The following is a 22,418-nucleotide window of genomic DNA, read 5'->3' as shown; positions in this document are numbered from 1 at the left end:
GATAAAACTACAGTTTGTAATTTTGAGCAACTACTTGATCAACTTAAATTTTTGTCATACTTTAATATATCATAGTACATATGCTTAGAATCAGGAAAAAAAAGATTTCTAAATGTTAGAAAACAGATTTGGACAGCGAGTGACTTATACAAGGTCAAAGTCTGCGACATGTTATCAGTATTCAACTTATACAAGGTCAAAGTCTGCGACATGTTATCAGTATTCTAGTCAATTAGCAATCAGTTTTGTGAGTTATGGCAACCTATTCAGTTGGTAATCCATTCTGTGGAGACGGGTTAGAATTAAGGCTAGAGTTAGAATTTTGTGGGGAGAGGAATAAACAACCTTAATAGTCATCAGAGTCTGACTTTGAGTCAGTATTGAAAATGAATGATGGCACTCTTTGTAAGGTGATTATCCACCATACATGAATAATAGCAAGCAACATATGGTGTAGTCTCTCTCTCTCTCTCTCTGTAGTGATTATACTCCCGTTTAAACATAAATTTAGCCAAGTATCCTGCGAGATGGTGTTAAGTATTGCCATACCTTGGTAATTTATCTCTAACCTCTCTCCACAAAAGTCCAAGCTTAACCTAATTCACAATTCTAACTTAATCCTAACTCTCTCCACAGAATGGATTAGCATCTGTGAGCAGTTCTCAGTAACTCACAAAATTGACTACACTACTGATAACATGGCCCAGACTTTGACCTTGCATGAGTCACCCGCTGTCCAAACCTGCTTTCTGATATTTAGCTCTTGTATTCCTGTTCCTAAACATATCTACGAAGGTACATAATACGTAATTATTAGTTAAGTTTTTACAAAAACAAAATTAACACAACTGTCTTTAACATACTTTATATAAATATTAGTTTGTTAAAAAAAAAGTTAGTTATCAAAATACTTACTTAAACTGTAAGCACTTAGTAACTTCTTTTTTCAGATGAAGGACCTCATAAAGAAGATTTTGTAGATGTAGATGCTGACTATCAACTTGCTGTTTAACTTTATGTAAGCCATCCCGCAAATGTTTTGTTCTAAACTTTTCAAGACGGTTCAACTTTTTCAGAGTGACAAATAGCAACGCGGCTTGAGTTTTCTTTTCTGATATCTGATCTACAGTTACCTGATAAACAAAAAATATACATTTTCATACTATGTTTAAAAAGACGACTTTTCCACCAAAAACCTTTTACTCTGAGGATTAATACATTGGTCAGATTTCAATCTCACATGCTGGAAACACTCTAACCAATAAAAATAACTTGTAACTGCAAAGATAACACTACTGCAAATCATATCATTTTGACTAGGTCAATTAATCATTGCGATGTAATGATTTTTTAACAAACAATCAATGATTTGTTATACAGTATCTGAACTAAATATCTGACTAATTGTTTTTTTTTTTAAATTTCAGAAATGTTATTTTTACTTTTATAAATTAAAGCATCATTCTAATGGTAAATAATCTGTAAATACACTTCAACACTCATCACAATTAGACAGGTCATTAAAACAAAAGAAGATGATTATGAAAAAACAAAAAAGTGTTGTGAAGAATCACAAAAAAAAAAGAAGGAATAGCAATCACAAAACAAGTATAAGAAAAGCACAATACATTTTCAATTGTATTTTCAGTGTAGATAAATATAAAAAAGAGTCATGGTTTACTCTGCTTTTAATTTACTGGCAAACTGGACCCATGTAATACATCAGCAAGTAACAGATGTTCCTAGAATGAAAAAAAAATTATTTTTTATAAATCAATTAGTCAAATTGACCTCTTATAAAATGGATTACTAGAATAGTGTTTGTGTGTATAATATAACTAAATTAGTGTGTGTATGTGTGTTTGTCACACACACACAGCTGCAGTAACTTTCATAAGCCAGCATGCCAAGTGGAATTTTTTTAGAATATAAAAAAGATTAGAATGTAAAACGTGTTTCTGTAGCATATGAAAAATGCCAGTCTGACAGGGATTTGAACCCAGGACCTTCTGAATGAAAGGCTGGGATTCTACCACTTCATCAAGTAAGCAGAATTGGATATACTGGATCTGTATTACAAATTTTTTGTGACCATAGGCATACCTGCAAATTGACTATGGACATCAAAGTAAGCAGAGGTATAACTTCAAATCACACATCAAACTCAGAAATTTAATTACAGACTTTTGAAATTATTCAGCACACCAGTGAAAATAAAATAAAAAGCAGAGCAAGGAGTTTTGGGAAGAACATGCACTACAACAGGGGCAGAAAATCATTGGAAGACAAATACAAACAGAACATGCTCATTGTTTTCTCTGAAATCTGTGGGGTTTTGCATAATAAATTCATTCTTGATGATCAGTCTGTCAATGCAAAAGTTCTATTGTAACATTTGAGGTACCTGAGGTAGTCATTTGACATAAATAACCTAAACCGAACTTCCAATACTTCTTCCACCACAAGCATAAGTACTGAAATATTATTGTTGCATTACTTTCAACATTGTTGAAATGCAAAAACAGTGACAAAATTTAAATAGGGTCCTTTTTTCAGCCTACCTCAGAATTTTTTTAATATACCTCATTATATATATATATATATATAAAATGATCTTTTATGGCAACCATTACTGTTATATAACAATAAATCTTTTTAATGTTTTATCTGATATTTATAAAAATTATTACTTAGATCAATTAAATATTGGAAAAAGTAAATAAAGTAGTTAACCTGTTTGCTTTCAGGTACTTTACCACTTTAAAAATTGAATATGCAATGATTTAGTTCAATATAAAGTATGTAATATTTAGTTACACACAACTTATGTCCAAAAAAAAAACAATCATTACTTAAGTACCTAATAATTTCACAATATATTAGTTTTATATGCCAAAGCATGTAACACAAGCATCGAACACAAAAAATTAGCTTTCAAATTTCAATTGATTTAAGATAAAAACAATCTAAAATGCAATAATTCCTAAACTAAGTTGTAAATCCATATTAGCACTTGTTTTCTAGGTTTTCAAGCAATAATTGATCAACTTCAATTTTTTTGATACTTTAATATACCACTGTCATGATGTTCAAATTTAAACAGGCCCCATCACTCAGAAGTTTATACTAAATGCATATTTCAGTTAAAATGTATGTATTGGTATGAGAGGGTAAAATAGTGTGGAAGATGTTGGTACAACTGGAACTGTAGTGGAGAGGACTGTTTATTACTAGCACATTTGAGTATTACCAGTGTGTATCAAGCATTAGCTTTTGAAAAAAATTGCATAATTGAGTGTCGTTTGTTAGAATGTGGTCAACTGTTGAAGAATATGTATTTTCATGATGGAAACTTACTTAAAGATAAAATCCCATGTTGGTGTCTGCGAGAGTTCAGAGGTAAATTTGAAAAGGAAGTACCAATGAAAAGTGTTATTCAGAAGTTAGTTAAAAAATGTTGTTGTGAACAAGTTTGGTGTTGGATCAGAAACAACAAAGGTCAGTTTTAACGATACAGGACATTAAAGCAGTAGTTACAAGATCTCCTCATAAATTTTTGCAGACTAAGCCAGGAAAAGAACATTTCACTAGGTTCTGCCCACACTGCAGTCAGAAGAATGCTGAAAAGTTAGCTGTATTGAATGCAGGTTTTCCATGAACTAACTAATGCTGATTAAGCTAATAGGGTTCACTATTATCAACGTGTCAAGAACTTCATTAGAAGCAAAATTGGCATTTTAGATAAAGTGTTTTTAACAGATGAAGTATCACCTTAGTGGGTACATTAATAACCAGACCTGGCGTACTGAAAACCCACACATTTCCTTTCAATCTCGCCCTATACCCACAAAGAATAGGCATGTATGGTTAGGCTTACCATACGTCCGGGATTAACCCAGACAGTCCTGGTTTTTTAGTGCTGTCCAGGGTTGCCAAAATTTCCGGGGTTTGAGAATTTTATGACTGGCGAGGATTTTTTTAAATTTTAGACCTATATGTTTGACATCGCCTTTTTAAACATTCTCTTACAGCCGTGCATCTATCAGTTGACCTTGGAGCAAGCACTGACATCGATTTTGACAAAGGCGTGGCTACTGGTCACACCACAACTTTTTACTTAGTCATTTGGTAACACAACAGGGGCATGTGTTTATGTTGTTTTCATGTGTGAAGTAACTCGTCTACACGTTTTTAATCATTATCTCTATCCATTTTTTGTCTCATCGTTTTGCAATGGGCAAAAGAAAATGTGTGTAATTTTAACCTGCAACAGGAATAAAAATTTTTGAAATTGTATAATGACAGTAACAATAAACATGCTTATTGCACACTGTACTGCAGAATTTTCTGTTGCACATAAAGGAAAGGGTGATATATTGAAGACCATATGAGAACAGCTAAACATAATTGTGCTACTACTGCTACTGCTTCAGCATATATAAAAGATTTTCTTATAGTCAAAGATGGGAATAACAATAACAGTGATCTGGAGTATGCTACTAAAGAAGCTAGATTTTCATATCACACTGCCAGACACGAACTCAGTTTCAAAACATCAGATTGCACTTCTAAACTGGTTAAAAAGTTATATGACCCATATTAAGGCAATTATTGTTAACATTATTTTACCATTTATATTTGATAATGTGTTGCGTTCTTTGGAAAATATTAATTATGTAACAGTAATGATGGATAGCTCAAACAGAAGTGAAGTAAATCTTCTTCCAATTGTTGTAATATATTTCAGTCTGGAGAAGGGAATTCAAGTTAAACTTTCAAATTTTGATGAAATGTCATGTGAAACTGCTCAAATTTTGACTCTGTATCATTTGCAGTGTGAAAAAATACAAACTTCAAGAAAAGTTGGTTTTTTATACTGCTGATAACACTAACAGTAATTTTGGTGGTATGATGAGAAAAGGGAATGAAAATGTGTTCAGAAAAGTTCAAAGTGATTTAGATAACCTATTTTAGGAATTTGTTGTTCAGCCCACATTGTACACAATTCAATACAAATAGCAAGTGATTTTCTACCCATGGACATATAAGTTATTGATAAAAATTTATACATATTTTCACAAATGAACAGTACGAGTAACGAAACTTAAAGAGTTTTGTGGATTTGTGAGAACAGATTACAAAAAAGTATTATCTCATAGCGGCACAAGTTTCCTTAGTTTGTTACCTGTAACAGAAAGAATTCTTTCCATTTTTTGATGGCCTAAAATCCTACTTCTTATCTTGTGACAAATGTCGAACATTATTATTTGATTTCTTGAAAATCTAGAAAGTGAACTGTTTTTGAAATTGTTATATGGTACTCTACCTATTTAATAATATAGTTCTAAAATTAGAAGCTAATTCTATCACAGCAACAGAAGCATTTCAGACATATTCTGAATTAATTTGTCAACTTCAGGAAAGAAAACCTACAAATTTACACCATCTTCTGCCAAAAAATTGCTATGCACTCTAAAAGAAAATAATGACGTTCAGAAACAAAAATGCTTCTCATATGTAAACAATTTTTATAATTTATTACAATCTTTTTTTTTTTAAATAGAAGAAACTATGATTAGTCTAAAAAATGAATAAAACTTACAATTAATATCACAGGTAAAATCTGAAATAAAAGTAAAAGTAAATAAAATTTAACAAACACAGAAATGGGTATAAAGGGCCCATTCTCGGATGACAAAAAGACTAAAAAATAAAAAACATTAAAACTATAACAAAATTTAAAACTAGATTAAAAACTAAAATAACAAAAATGAAAAAACTTGGAGCTAATAAAAACTATATAATAAAAATTAAAACTAAGTTAAAAACAAAAATTTTTAAAAATGAAATAAAACTTCAAACTAATATCATTAAAGACTTACAACTAATATCAAAGTTGGAGTTTTAAAAATACAATAAATTTATTTAAAAGAAACATAAAAGTAAAAATAATAACAAAAATTATATAAAATTTAACAAAGTCAGATAGGGAGTGTAAAAGGCTCCCTACTCAGATAACAGAATCAAAAACACAGAAGTACAAAGATTAAAACAAAAAGAAAAACTTATTAAAAACTTTTTGAATACAGAACATACATACAACAATATTAATTTTTTTTGTACAAAACCCAGCACTACACAAAAATAGAAACATCCAGTTTAAAACGTCATTATAATTGTTCAAGACACCATGGATATTTCTGGGTAGTTTAAATTTACGACGCAACACCACATAACATATGCAATCTATAAGCATGTGGCGCACAGTCATGCGGCAGTTACATCGTGTGGATAGGGGCGTGTATCCTGCTGACATCAGGTTCTTGTGTGTGACTCTCGTATGTCCTAATCGTAATCGACAAAGGACCACTTCCTCACGACAAGTTTTTCTGCATGAGGAGTCCCAAGGCAACACAGAATCTTCAATGTGCCGGAGTTTGTTATCAATGGTAGCCATCCATTCACCTTGCCACTTTGCTCGAAGAAACTCTGCTTTATATAATTAATAAAGACAGAAGTAGCAATGCGAGTGGTGAAAGGAGGTTGATTACATGCGTCTTTGGCTGCGGAATCTGCATGTTCATTACCTGGAATCCCTATGTGGCTAGGGAGCCAGCAGAAACTTACTTGTGTTGTGATTATTCAATTCAGCAATTACGTTGTAGATTTCGATGACGATAGGATGGCTGGAATAAACGTTTTCTAAAGCTTGGAGAGCCCAACACGAGTCACTGCAAATAAGGATATTTCTGTACTTAGAGTTAATGATATTTAGAGCCTTATTTATAGCGTATAGTTCAGCGGTAAACACACTCGTAATACAAAGTTGACCAAACATATAAGTTCTATATCATTGACAACAAACACACAAACAACGGTATCGTTTTATTTCGATCCATCAGTGTATACCACTGCATCTGGGTTCATCTTGGAGAGAACACACTGAAACATTTGCTGGAAGACAATAGGTAGTGTTGATTTTTTATTGTATATTGTAAAGTCAAACATAAAATTTATAAGGTTTAATCCCCACAGAGGATATGAGCACAGGTACAATGGAAAGAATGAAGGTGTGTCAACATTTATATGGTGCAGTAGATGTCAGGTATGGACACCACTGCATCTGGGTTCATCTTGGAGAGAACACACTGAAACATTTGCTGGAAGACAATAGGTAGTGTTGATTTTTTATTGTATATTGTAAAGTCAAACATAAAATTTATAAGGTTTAATCCCCACAGAGGATATGAGCACAGGTACAATGGAAAGAATGAAGGTGTGTCAACATTTATATGGTGCAGTAGATGTCAGGTATGGACACCTACAGGTGCAGTACAATGTTGATAATCCTCACACCTTCCTAAATTGGGAATTCTAAGGATCGAGTCAAAAGCCAGGTGATTTGGCTGTCCTTTAAGACGAGCAAAATAAGATGCTAAAAGCTGGTCCCATCTATCCCAAAGTGATGGCTCACGTCAGTCTACAAGTAAGCTTGCGACATCTAAATCCACCTGTGGCTAGCTGAAGGAAAGCATGATGTACAGCATCCAGCATTTTAAGCACGGTATGATAAGCTGAAGAGTAGGTGACACAACCATAATCTAAACGGGAACGAACAAAGGAATAATAAAAACATATCATACACAACCAATCAGCTCCCCAATTGCTGTTACTAAGGACTCACATCATATCTAAAAGTTTGGAACATTTTGTTTTTAATTCTTTGATATGGCTATCAAAAAATAAACCTAAAAAATTGATGTGGGGAGAGATAGCAATAAGCTCTCTGTTCAGAAAAACTTGCAGAATAGAAGGGTTTCATAGCCAAGAAAAGACTACACATTTTGTTTTTTCAGATGAAAATGTGAACCAGTAACCCTGGACCAAGCTTCAAGGCAAGATGTAGTGTTCTTTAGAAGTCTCTCTGCTGTGGGTGTTGAACGGGTCACAATCTAAATAGCAAAACTGTCAACATATACAGAATATGAGACAGGTGCTTGCACACATTTGGTAATAATGTTTATGGCTACAGAAAATAAGGTGGCACTTAATGCACCTTCCAAGATGACAGTACCTGAAAGAGAATCATCCACACGAACACGAAACGTTTGGTGATTTAAGAAACCCTGGATAAAAACAAGCATATTGCCCTTGATTCCCTACTCTTTGAGGATGTTAAGAATACCACATCGCCCGGCCGTGTCATACGCCTTTTTTATATCAAAGAAGATAGCAACGAGGTGCTGGCGATGTAGGAAAATGTTTTATATAGCTGTTTCCACTGACACTAAATGGTCAATGGAAGATCATCCTTGTCAGAAACCACATTGTTCTGGAGATAGAAGGCCATGTCTCTCCAAGTACCATGTAAGCCTGTGGTTTACCAAGCACAAAACGCTTGTTAAAATGATAAGGCGGTAGCTTGAGGGGTTAGATTTGTCTTTACCAGGTTTAAGTACTGGTATAATAAAGGCTTCTGACAAGCTGGGTGGGAAGACCTGCTTGGAGAATAAATCATTGTAAATGGTCAATACATGTTATAGTGCTGAATTAAGAAGGTGTGAAAGCATACAGAGTCGAATGTTGTACGGTCCAGGAGAAGTGTCACGTGAGGTTTTAAGTGCATGTGACAATATCTTGAATATGAATGGGGCATTTAATTCGCCAACTGAATCACCAATGTTTAACGATAATACTTCTATTTGTATCTTGTACCTTTGAAAATCATTATTATATGATGAACTGAGACACTGAGCGGAAAGATTTTGTTAAAAGTGTTTGCCACAGCTGAAGATGATGAAAGGAGTTCTCCTTCATCAATAAGACCGAGAATAGATGGTTTCGGTGATCTGAAGATTGCACAGATCTTTTTCCACAAAGTAGACATGGCAGTAGTGCCTGAGGAAGTGTTCATGTATTTCATCCATGACTTCCTCTTAAGAGTCCAAGAATACTCGGCAGCATACCGCTCTAGCCCTGTGGTATAAATTCAGATGTTAAGTTGTATGCCTACAATTAAATTTGCGTAGTGCCTGCCGTTGATTCCTAATAGCCTTTTGGCAATCATCATTCCACCGTGGAACGAAAGGACGTCTAGGATTACCCAATGTTTGTGGAATATATCTGTTAGCATTCTCAAGTATCATGGACGTAAAAGAGGAAAATTGGTCAAGGATGTCTGCATCATTGTCATACTGTGATTGGAAGGCTTTATGGAATCCATTCCAATTCGCCTTTTCAACAATCCATCTCCGTGGTCTTCTTTTCACCTCGAGGTCAACACAGAAACCAATAATAATTGGTCTGTGATCACTGCAGTGAAAGTCATCACAAACAGACCAATTAAGATGAGGGAGTAAACTCGGCAAGCATACCGAGAGGTCGATGTTAGATATAGTACCAGATGATAAAGACATGAATGTGTGTGATCCATCATTCAGTAAACAAAGATCCAAGTCTTGTCTCACTCTGTTTATCATATTTCCTCAAGTGGAGCAGAACGTTGAGCGCCAGGAAATATGATGGGCATTCAAGTCTCCTCCTAATAACAATGGTGATTGTATTTGCGTGAGGAGATTTGAGATTTCTAGAGTACTAAACTCAGAGTTCAGTGAGAGATACAAATTGCAGATATGCAATTTGAAGGGGATAGAGATCTTTACTGCAACAGCAGGAATGAGGGTGGCTAGTTGAAAACTTGTAGCCAACACCTCATTTTTCATGAAAATAGCCACTCCACCACTCTCTCTACTAGGCAGTCATATCTCTCACAGAAATACCCTCGTATTATTGGGTCTTGTTGTAGAAGGTATGTAAGCATATGAGTGGATCATGTGCGTGCACCAATACTCAGATCAGATAACATCTGAACAAGTTTTTTTAGCTCACTGCAGGATCTGCGTGGCTGATTACTTAAATTTGTAGGAGCTTGTTGTGATGTAACGGCAGCAAAAGATATGTCTGGTTTAACCAAGTTCCTTGAGTTAATAGGTTTTTTATATTCTCTGCGTGCTGCCAGAAAAGACAGTTTCTGCTCCGTAGAGATTCTGAGAATTGCCTTTTCTTCCTTAAAAGTTGGGCATCTCGGGAGCGAGCTGTATGCGAACCACTGCAATTAGTACATTTTTCAACTTCTTGGCAATTAGTATCACTGTGGCCTTCCTTAGCACATCTACCACACATCTCTGTTTTTGAGCAAGATATTGTAATGTGACCATACCCTTGACAATTCAAACATCGTCGAGGGCTGGGAATGAAAGGTCGTACTTGAACTGAAAGATAACCAATTTTTATTTTTTCCAGTGGGACTGGAAGGTTGAACGTCAGTATAAAAGAAGCTGTTGGTTCTTCCATTCTGTTCTGTCTTTTCATTATACGCTTCACTTCTACATGTTGAGGACAAAGCTCATCAGTTATTTCAGTGACCTCTATATCAATAAGATCTCAACAAAAAATTACTCCACAACTCATATTTAGGATTTTGTGGCATTCCGCACTAATTTTTATACTGCCCATATTACGGAGACATAAGATAGATCAACTCTGCTCATTATTGAATGTCTCAATCGAATCGATCCATCATGTAATTTTCTGATGTTCTTCGCGGAAATACTTGCACCTGTCATAGCTTTGTTTATCAAGAAAGGCGAAACCTTTTGGAAGGATCCACCTTCTTGACTATTTCGGAGAACAACAAATCAAATTTTTTATAATTCTTCAGTTGGACTTTTATCCTCGTTGGACAAAGCTGACCAAGGCCTTTTCACAAGACTAGGTTTGGTGATTTTTTCAAATGGCCACCAACCATCATAGTATTTATAACTGGAACTGAAATTCTGGTCCCATGAGTACCGGCGAAAAAACGGACCACTCCAGCAGAGCGCACGCAAACTGAAGCTAGAGTAAAATACAATTGGTTCGCCCTGGTGCCCAGAGGACATTGTTCAAGACTCACTACGTAGAGCCATTCATCCATCGGCACGATAGTTCCCACCTTGGGTTACGGTTGCGTTTCGTAAGATGTCGCAACACCACCGAGTGTAAATGTAAGAAATATCAGTGTAGGATGTTGTTGTATAGTTGTGTAAGGGAATATGTTGTAATTTATGTAGTGTTCTTGGTGTAATATACGTGTATAGTGTAAAGTGTTCTGCAGCACAGTGTATTGGGAAGAAAAGCTGCAGAGGCTAGGCCCATGGGGATGCCAACCCCCAAAGTCTTAAAGATTAAGACCCCCCGACAGGGGTTGTGCAGTTGTGAAGTAGTAAGTACCTGCCATGCTGGTATATAGCCGGTAGGTGGGGAGGCCTATTTGAGTTTAAAGACACTCCCCTGGGTGGCGTAATACCAACAAGTCGGTCCGGCCCAGGGGAGCTGAGAAAAAAAAAAGTTTCAGTGGATAAATTTACGAACTGAAATTGCCTGGTTTGATTTAGAAGAGAGTGCACAAGTTGTTAATGAAATTATAAAAGATTCCAAAAATATTAATGACCTATTTGATGAACATACATTGTTGAACCTGGTAATTCAAAACCAAAGGGTAGGTTGTGGTTCAAGTTCTGATAAAATACCAGATACCATTGAAGAGATGTGGAAAGCAATTTTTAAGATGTCCTAAGACTGATATTTCATGTTGCAATATTTCTAAAATGGTTGAGTTTGCGATGTCTTTGCCTGGGACATCTGCTCCAGTTGAGAGTTTTTTTTTTCAATTACAGGGAACAATTGGTCTGCAGAAAGAGTTTGACTTTCAGTATCTGCTATTAAACATCTGCTATATGTTAAAATTAATTCAAAACTTTCTTATAGTGAATTTTATGATGTAATTAAAACAAACAAACCATTTCTGAAAAAAGTCATGTCTAGCGAAAAATACAACTGAATAAATAAAGTTTAATGTTTCAGTAAAGTGTTAAAACTTTTAAATAATTTCAAAAATATGTCCTGGGTTGACCCAAAAAATATGGTAAGCCTACGTATGGTGTGTGGTTTCAAGGTAACAAAAAAAGGATCCTTGTTTTTAAAAAAACTGTGGATGCTGCTGTCTACCACAAAATTATCCAACAGTTCATAGCCTTACTGTAAGAGGATGAGCATGACTGCTGGTTGCAACAAAATAGCACCATTTACCGCCATATCGCTCTACTGTGGAGATACTACAGGACTTTTTCGTGGAAGAATCATTCTAAAGGATTGTGGTCACCAAGATCTCCTGATCTGACACTAGTTCAAACTTCTTTCCGTGGGAATATGTAAAAGAAATTGTTTATAGGAGCAATCCACACACCCTTCAGGAAGTAGACAGGATACAGATAACAAGAGTTGTCAGGAACATGGGAAAACATGCTGACAAGTGTATAGAAGTGAATGGTCATCATTTTCAAAATGTTCTGTAAATTATTAGGCAAGTTTTTGCCAGTAAATTATTACTTATAGACTAAACTAAGTGATGGGGACTTCTTTTTTAAGTTGAACACTCCAGGGGTACAGAATATGTCTGAATTCCTGAACAAGGTTTAAGGGAAATTGAAGCTGGGCTGGGGAAATTTTGAAGAATGTTGAAGAAAAAATCCACAAACAGAAAAGACAATGGAAACTGTTTGTTTCCATTTTCCTTGCGTAGATGGGGTTGGAGAGATGGGGTTATACGGTTGCCTGTCGCAACCTGACATCTCATACCTCTCGCTTTGACCCCATCAGTATGAGTAGCAAGTGGATTGGGCAACTTATTCTTGTTTTTTCCACTGCAGTTGTTTATTACTGTAAGTTTAAGTTTATACAGTATATTGTGTTTTGTAATATTTTCAGCAGCGACTGTGGTAGGTAATTGGAACTAAAACTAAACATAACATTTAACTTTGTATGTACCACTTAAGTAATACTTTTGAACATAATAAAAATAGTAATAATCAAGTTGTATTTTTTTTTTAATTAAAAAAACAACTTGTGGTAAAATACTATGTAATATATTACATAGTATCTACCTACTATATAATTTCAATTTTCACTTCATTGACAGTGTGTGTAAATATTATCATTAGTATTTACCTTTAATTCAATGTAATTACCTGTACCATAATACTATAAAGTATAGTCTATTTCTTTAAGTGCACAATATCAATTTTCAAAAGTAAACAAGTTAGTTGTGCATTTTGTGAGTGGTGAGGAAGAAGAGACAAACTTTCAGGTCATGTCTCATTGAAACATCCTGGTGAAAAACCCAGAACAAACGACCAAGAACCATTTCTGGATTTTTCAAACCATTAAATGTAACAAGTGGTATTAAAGCCTGTACCAACAACAGGTCCCGAACAATTGGAGGAAGATGTTAAATCTTGTGAATTTGAAGATAAACAATCTAAAATAAAAAAAATAAAGGATGATGAACAACCAGCCAACCATCCTATAGAACTGTCAAAACCTTCTTGCTCAAAATCCTCTGATGCGGCTTTTTTTAAAACAAGTGAAAGTGATTATGAAGGGCAGTTATCTAACACAGTTCTAACAGAAAAGTTTGATGCTGTACTTCCTGTAATTAAGCAGCAAAAATTCAAACCAAAACCTACAATGGAAATGACACAAGAATTACCTGAAGAGTTTGAAGCTAAACTAAAACTTATCAGGGTAAGTAAATTTCTTAATGAAATCTATCAATTAATGCCATGTTTAACAGCGAAGATAACAAATTTTAATGTACACCATGTATATCAAACTACAAACATATTCCCAAAAATCCTATTGCATCCTAAAAACTAGTAAGAAGTTTGGGATTATCACATTATGAAATAAATAAATATATAATAAATAAATATCACACTATGAAGAGTAATCAAAGTATAGGATTTAGGAATTTAAATACTCATTTAATTGACCATTTAAATTCTGATACCCACAAATGATGCTTTGAATTTTTAAAGTTATCTGAAGAAAGAGCATTAGAAATGAAGAAAGATCATGAAAACATAGGACTGAGTCGCAAGAGTAGCTATAAAAGAAGGCAAGGGGGTAAGTATTTTAAAAGAACGTTGAGCTTAAATGTAATTAAATGAAGCAGATGGTGAACTTAATCATTAAAGATAATTTTTCAGAGAATTCAGGCAAAATATATTTTTAACTATAATTGAAAAAAAATGTGATTTTTTGAGTGCTGAAAACCCCATCACTAACCAGTACCCTTGATATCTGTCACAGCAGACAAAATTACTAAGCTTCACCGAACATACCAAATAACATGTCTTATTACTCTGGTCAATGAAGTGGACTTGCATTATTATTGATATTTCCCCTTATACCACTTCACATAAGACTCCTCTTACAGAAAAAATTAAATTTGCTTTAGATAAGTTTAAAATAAATTGACAAACAACTGAACGGCATGGCATTTGATGGCCAGTATTTTGACCTGGGAGTCCCTAAGAAAATTGCTGAATTATGTCAAATCATTGACTTAGATTTTTTAACAACTATTTCAGACATAGCTCACAGATTGGAGTGTGTGTTAAATGATGTCAGGAAGAGAAAGGAGGTAATTGGCTGGGTAATCAGGTACAGGTATTCAGTAACCTATGAAAAGTTGCAATTGGGAGATCGGGTTTGAAGAACTAATAAACATACAATCGACTATTATGAACATAACAATATTAATTAAAAATATAATTATACATAGAGAAGTTACACATATAAATTTTGGATTGCGTCTTCCATGAAATCCCTGATGATGAAGCAGTGACTCCAAAAGTACTACAACATATATATTGAAAATTGTTGGCAAGTGGAAACTTTAATTTATACAGATTGTATTAATACCAACGGTTCTAAATACTTAGGAAACTAATAAACATAGCTGAAAAATTAGGCATTGGATTCATGAACCTAAAATCATTTCAGCAAACTAGATTTGTCCAATGCGAATTAAGAGTGTATACAACCGTTAAAAGGGATTTTCTCTTATTTTTTACAGACCTTCAATAGAAGAAAACAGAGAGCATAAAAAATGGTAATAACACTGAAGCAAAAGAATATTCAGGAATTTAAAGCAATTTTCAAATCCTGACTTAATTTACCAACTTCTTGGAACAATTAACGTTCTTGAAGAACTGACCAAGTTCAGTTGTACAGCTCAAAATGTCAAGATCTGTATTTGGACTTTTTTGATTATTATGGTTTGCTAAAAACCAGACTTCAAAACATGAAAACTGAACTGAACAGTGGAGAGCTAACAGTATTTCTATTCAAAGCATTGAACTGTCTGCAAAACAATGTGTTTAAAAACCGTCTACTAATGAAAGAAAGCTATGATACGTCCAGTCAAACCCAAAAAAAAAGAAGAGACCAAGAGTTGCAGGATGAAGAAACAAATGAAGCGAATGATTGTCAACAAACAGCGTTAACTGGAGATCAATTCAAATGACCAAGAAAAATCTAGAAAACCTGTGTGTGCTGATTCTAGGATATCTGGAAAATAGAATTGAAGAACCAAGTATCATGAAAGATATGAAACTGTGTTTTAGTAGCACTTGTTAAAAAGCAACTGGATACGAAATTGACCAATGTATCATCAAACTTGTAGAGTGGATCAATAAAAAGAGGATGTACCTTCAATCATGAAGTCCTATTAAAACAAATGAAAACATTAAAAACCAAAATTTTACAACTGGATTACTTTAAAGGCATTTTCTCTGAAGACTCATCAAAAGGTCAACTTAAGAAGTCATCTCTGCTTGACCAGGACAACAAATTCTGGAGGCATTTACAATCTGTGAGGTATATGATAAAATACCTGAAATAATTTTCTTGTTATAAAACTGTTTGAAAGTTTGTAGTGAAGCAGTGTGTGAGTCAGTTGGGTCTGTAATAGGAAACCACCTTCATAACAGGAATATTAATTAAACAGTCTGTTGACTGAAGTTTTTGTTTCTTGGAATAGGTCTCCTGTACACAATGCCTCTAATTAGCTGAAAGAAGCTTTAGACAGAGATTTTGAAGGAGGAAATACCATTTTACTAGATATTTAGCTGTCTCTCAGCTTAAGGTTACAACACCTCTACGGTTGTTGACAGGCTATATCAAGATAAGGGAAGACTTCCCATTTCTGAATGATAATTTTCCAAAATACCTGTAGAAAAGGACTGGACAGAAGAAATGTAAAAATAATAATAGCTTATACATATGTAAGTACCAATCAGTTGTTGATGTTTTGTTAAATATATGAAATCTTCATTAAGTTTTATTTTTGAGCCAAAATCAAATTTACTTAAGTACCTAAAAAAGGTTGTTTCCAAAATTAAATAGCCATTATTTAAATAAAAACAGATTACACATTACAGTGTATAGTAATCAGTATTAACTGGTAGAAGCTGGAAGAACGTCTAACGATCATTATTAGTCACACATTAACACAATATAGGCAAAACTAACATAATTTGCACAAATATCAAGTTTTTTTTTCTTTCAAACCAATATCTAATGTAGAGGCTTCTTAAGTACATATTGAACAGGAAGTTACATTAGCTATATAAAAGCAGATAATATTGCAAAGTGTGATTGGGGAAATTTTTAGTGAAAAAATGTGTTCTGGGGAAATTTTTGTGCTAGAACATTTTCTGCACCCCTGGAACACTCTATAGATTTGCATAGGATCAGGAAAATACAATTTCTAAATGTTTGAAAGCAGGTTTGGACAGCAGATGATCCATGCAAGGTCAAAGTCTGCACTGCATTATCAGCACTCTACATGATTAGCAATCAGTTTTGTGAGTTCTGGCAATCTGTTCTGGGACTAATTCATCCTTTGGGAACAGGTTAGGGTTAAGGTTAGATTTAAGAGTAAAGGGTAAGAGTTTTATGGAGGGAGATTAGAGGTAAAGTACCAAATTATGGGAATACTAAACACCATCTTGTAGGACACTTGGCCAAATGTATATTTAAACGGAAATATAGCTACCCCAGAAGGAAATTACCCACATGTTCTATGCTATTAGTCATATGTACAACTGAGAATCACCTTATGAAGAGCGCAGTCAAACATCAACAGCTAACTCAAGTCCAACTGACTATTAAGGTTAGTTTATGGTTTATTTTGTATTTTCAACACTTAAATCTACACTGATTTTCACTTTTTATAACATCATCATATGTTAGCATAAAAATTGGTGTTGATCATGTAATTTCTCAGTATTACAATTTTCTAAATTAGTATCAAAAATTGCCATGACACCACAAGTCATGTCAATTTTTGTTACACAAAGCTAAGAATAATTTGTCTCAAAATCAAAATATGTTACTTTATCTTTTACCTTAAGTTTTAGCGCAGCTATTTCAGCAACAGCAGAACGAAATTCTTCACAAATGTTGCGGTATAACTCAAAATCTTCTTCAGCATCACGTAAAACAGCTTCTGCTTCTTCATAATCAATTACTTTCTATAAAAAGAAAAACAACCAAGCAAGTGTCTCTGAACTGTTGTAATGTAAACATTTAAAATTAAAGAGTTAATATAGAATAGCCTATGTACCTAACTAATCAAAATGATATACCTAACACAATTCAAAAGATCATAATTCAAATATTGACATTTGAGCCAATACAAAACTTCAGTAAAAAATAACAAAGAATTCAATAAAAAGCTAAGCAGCATTTAACAAAAAAATTGAAACTAAGATACAAACAAGTTAAACAAAATTAAATTTGATGAATGGAAAAAAATTATAATCAGGATACTAGTTACAAAACATTTACTGATTACTTGTCATATCTGCTGAACACATTTCTCATACATACAAGTTACGGACATCCTACTCTCAGTTTTTTTAACAGATTTAAAAAAGCAGAAATTACATAGACCGATTTATTTCCACGATAATGTTAACAAATGAAAAAACCATGATAAAAGAAATATGAAATCTTTAATTGAATCCACATTTGTGAATAGTTTTAATTCACTAAAAACGATTTTCAACATAATTTTTTGTCGTAAATATTTACGTTTCATTATGATTACGATGAAACTTCACAAAAAAAACATATAATAATTGACATATAAAATTATAACATTATTCTTTAAAATGAAATCTTAAATAGCTTACAAACAAGTTAAATGCATATTATTTTTATAAGTTCAACTTATGACAAAACAACAAGTACCACTCCCATTAAATAGACTTATTTGAAAGAAAAGTCGCTAACAAAAAAGTACTATCTTAAACGAACAATGTCATTTCGGTATTTTATACGAAATAATATTAAAAATGTTAATTTTTATTAAAATTTTATAGATAACATACCTTATATAGGTTAGCATCACTAGATGTGCCGGCAACAGATATTTTAGAGGTCAACATATCTTCCTTCTTGCGTTTCTTTACGGATGGTTCACTATTTTCACGAATACCAGATTCTTTAACCATAATAACTAATACAATTAGTGATTTATTAAAACAATTGGAAACCTACATGGACTTAACCCATACAGCAACAACCAAACACCAGCGTTCGTTTGTACAACTGCAAAGAGGTACAACTCACAGCTGCAGCAAACCAGTCAAAGAGAGTAAGGTTTCACTAACTATCGACATTCTTGAGTAAGTAGAAGAAGAAGAATTTCCAAAACTTAAATTACTCATCTTTCAACGATTATGGTGGCATTAGGCAACGCGCAAACTAGACGTAAGGTGGGTTTGAATACTAGATCGTTACCGGTGTTCTTTGGTGGTTGGGTTTCAATTAATCACACATCTCAGGAATGGTCGAACTAAATCTGTACAAGACTCTTCATTTACACTCATACATATGATGAAAGGTAATTACGGGAGGCTAAACCACTGAAATACTGCTGGAATGGGCACTAGCGTTAGAAATCCGTGCCAACAAAGATAGCTGATTTAGAGGTATACCTCTCTTTGTCTACAGTCCGTTCAAAATGTTTGTGACGATCTGTCATCACAAATCACAAGTTATCTTTCATAATTCAAGTTATTGTAGAAATTTTTTATAAAAACATTTATATGATACAATGATTAACTCAACATTTATTTAATATTCATAAGCATTGAAATTTTTCTATTAATTAAATAGAATTATGAGATTTTATCACTTAATACTAACTACAATTACGTTTAATGGAATCATTTTCTGAAGGGACGGTACGTTAGGTACAATGCGCATGCGCTGCACTGTGCGACTATGAAAACTATACCTCTACATCTGTCTGTCTCACGTTCGTTTTCCGCTCACGTTGGGCATAGGCAGTACCCATTCCAGTATTTCTATATTTCAGTGGGCTAAACAGGAAAAAGAAAGACTGGTCATTTTATGTTTGCTTTGAATATAATTATATGGAGAGCATTTGTGAGAGAGAGACCTTGACAGGCGACAGAAGCAGTGCCCAAGCGACTGCTCTTGAAATAGTTGGTCGCGATTATCACGTAATTAGCACATGGCTTTGAGGTTATATGGCAGATGCAAAAATTTCTTTTGAAGACAATCTTCTGATAATCGAAAAATAAGTCCCTACATGATTCTCAAAATGAATCATACAAAGAATGATGTGAGCATTCGAGAAAATACTTGGAGTACTAATGTGGCAAAATTAAACAAAAACAGGTATTTTATTTTTTGAAAAGTTTCAATTTGATTTTTACAAACGAACAAACTTATCATAATTTTGATTTATGTTTAGTTTATCATACTTATACAATTGCCAAAAAACTGCCCCTGCATCTGAATTTAAAAAATCATTCATTCTGAAATCATGATTTCATATTTTGAACCGGTCATGCTTCCAAAGCCTCCCGCTGGAAATTCAAAACAGCATATTATTTGGAGGCGCTTCTTTAGCTTTGATTAGTAAACAAATTGAAGAGAATTTTCAAAGCATCCATCACATAGCAGATTATGTAAACAACGCGAAACTAATACAAAGTCGACACAGGTCTCGGGTAACACTGCTATAATTGAATAAAATATTCTGATAACTTGGCTTAGCAAACCGAATGAGTTTTCTGAAACTCTTCTTGCTCGATACAAGCGATAAATAAATATCTCCGTAGTCTTGTCACATTTAGCAATTTTTTTCGGATATAGCTTATCATGTAGCTGTTGTGAATGCATTTAAAGTCTTCCTCTGTTTATACAGGCAATTGGTAATAGTTTCTTTTTTAAATGTTTGAGAACGTTTTTGATGATTACCGAAATGTTACAGGCAGATAAACGTTACGCAAAAGAAAAGGAAGTGAAGCTTTCTTCCATGGATATGAACTTGCACATAACTAAGAGTATAAGTTGAATATAAAAAAATAAAACACTGTTCTGGAAAAAGAATCATATTGTCAGTAACTGTTCACGACATTTTATTGATGATTACTTAATTGCGATCAAAGATTTTACACACAGACGCACTTCCTGTTTTATTATAATTATACATAACATTTTTAATTTTTTGTTTCAGATGTAAATTGTAAAAAAGATGGAAACATATTAGAAATTCTTATAACCATTATAAACGTAAAAGAAAATGCGTACTACTTCAGCTCAAAATCTATAAATTTTAAGAGAGACCTTTTTAAACGGTTGAGATTTCTAGAACAAGCTCCGATGGAAAGAAATACTGAAAGCGGTATAAATTCAGATTCAATTTTCTGCTCCCTTATCTCAGCTATCTACTTCAGCTCTTAAGCCAACAAGTAAAGATAACGAAAATTCACAGTCCTCATTACAAATTTCGTCAACTACACTCTGAGTACCAAACCCAACATATCACAAAACATCGTGATGATTTCCTACATCATATGGAGAGAGAAAAACTTAGACATAAATTAATGTAGGGACTGAGTCAGGCGGAAAGGGAAGAAATTTATGACGATGATACAACATTTGGTAATTACGTATCAGTTAAAAAAAATTGACATCTCGATTAAAGCTACAAGTTAAAAATTAATTTTTTTCAATTTAACAAAATATGAAACATTTCATTTTGACATACAGGAAGGTAAGCCAACATCTACGACTATTTCTTCGGCTACAATATCTACATTTCTCCTATTACTGGTGCGTTCACCCCTAAACCACTTCAAGCTACGAATTTGCCAGTTCAACAAGCGCCACGCCCGTAATTCAATGAAGAAAGTTTTTACAAAGATTATCCTAATGTTTATTATCTAATGAACGTCAATAAAATATAATTGTTAACTAAACTATATATATACTTACCATAATGTGATTGCATAAGTTTTTTGAGGCGGAAGTGATACTTCCGCCTCTGGTTTGATCTTTTCCAATTAAACGTAATTAAGCCGATTTTTATTCGATCTGAAAAAATACCTAAATTTTTCTTCCTTCCACTGTCTTGTTCTCCTGTCTCCATCGCGTATTTCAGTCGCGCTTTGCCAAATGCCACCTTAAGTCAGGCCACTGCATACGACTCCCTGTCCGAATGGATTGCATTGGACTCTCCAAAAATTAGCCATCAGGCGAATTCCTTCAAGATCGAAAGGCCTTCGGTAGACGGACTGAAACGGAATCGGGTCGGTAGAAGGACGCAGATATCTTGTTATTCTCGCTAGAGAAACCCCAAGTAAAACACTTCACAAAGAGTCGGAATGCAATCCCAAACTTTGTCCATCTCAAAGTAGAAGTAAATATATAACTGCCACGAAAAATATGAAATATCCGTTAGCTAAATAGAAAGACCCAGCAGCAAGGAATTGATGCCCAAGCTCTGCAATGAATAGGGGGATAAAATATTCCCCGACATACTTGTATCTCATTCCGTCTCTTTGAGTTCACTTTCTATACCTATAGAATACACAACCATAAAAGTCCAAACGAATAGTACTTATATTTTATTATATATAAAAAATATTATGAACATTACCATCAGCTAGTGTGCATTTTTTCTCTGCTATTAGATGGTAGGAAAGACAGAGAAACATAGGGAAAGTTAATTTGTTTGAACTATAATAAAATTGCGTAGATCATTCTTAATTAACAAACATTACACTATCAATGTAATGTACGATGAGCTCTAAGGGCCCACGTACACTTTCCAGAGGCTCCATGTCCGCTCCAAGAAAATAAAATAAACAAAGATTTAATGAAATTAAAGAATAAGAAACAAAAAGTAGAATCAAAATAAAAAATTGAAATTTTTGTAACACAAATGGCTTGATTTATTAAACTTTGAAAGAACTTTACATATGGCTAAGTTTTGACATTATGTGTACTGGTGGTAGTTGAGAATAAATAGAGAAGTAATGGTAAATTCAAAGTTTTTATAGTAAAATCTATGAAAATTTATAGTACATTTAACAAAAATTATGGTATAATTTTCATTGCATGGACATCGCTCAATTAAATAGATATTATCTCTTTACGGTACATTCCCTTTCTATCTACCCCTTCGTACTCCCTCATCAATAACACTA

At 33.7% G+C, this 22,418-nt stretch overlaps 1 protein-coding gene across 2 annotated transcripts in view; it reads right to left on the bottom strand.

The window, feature by feature from the left end:
- thoc5 (THO complex subunit 5) overlaps nt 1-18,821 on the bottom strand; it is a 64,225-nt gene extending 45,404 nt beyond the window's left edge. The window contains exons 1-3 of one of the 2 annotated variants that reach the window (XM_075365199.1): nt 18,282-18,821; nt 17,295-17,420; nt 916-1,133 (exon numbers count right to left, since the gene is read on the bottom strand). In XM_075365199.1, the coding sequence (XP_075221314.1) occupies nt 916-1,133; nt 17,295-17,420; nt 18,282-18,404 (467 nt within the window). In that variant the 5' untranslated portion in view covers nt 18,405-18,821. The remainder of the gene's footprint in view (nt 1-915; nt 1,134-17,294; nt 17,421-18,281) is intronic. The other variant, XM_075365198.1, reaches the window with a different exon arrangement.
- Between the last annotated feature and the right edge of the window lie 3,597 nt (nt 18,822-22,418).

This window comes from Lycorma delicatula, chromosome 4 (genome assembly GCF_047948215.1).
Source record: "Lycorma delicatula isolate Av1 chromosome 4, ASM4794821v1, whole genome shotgun sequence".
NCBI lineage: Eukaryota > Metazoa > Arthropoda > Insecta > Hemiptera > Fulgoridae > Lycorma > Lycorma delicatula.
The sequence above is the reverse complement of the archived record's forward strand: the minus strand, read 5'-3'. Positions and strand labels throughout refer to the sequence as shown.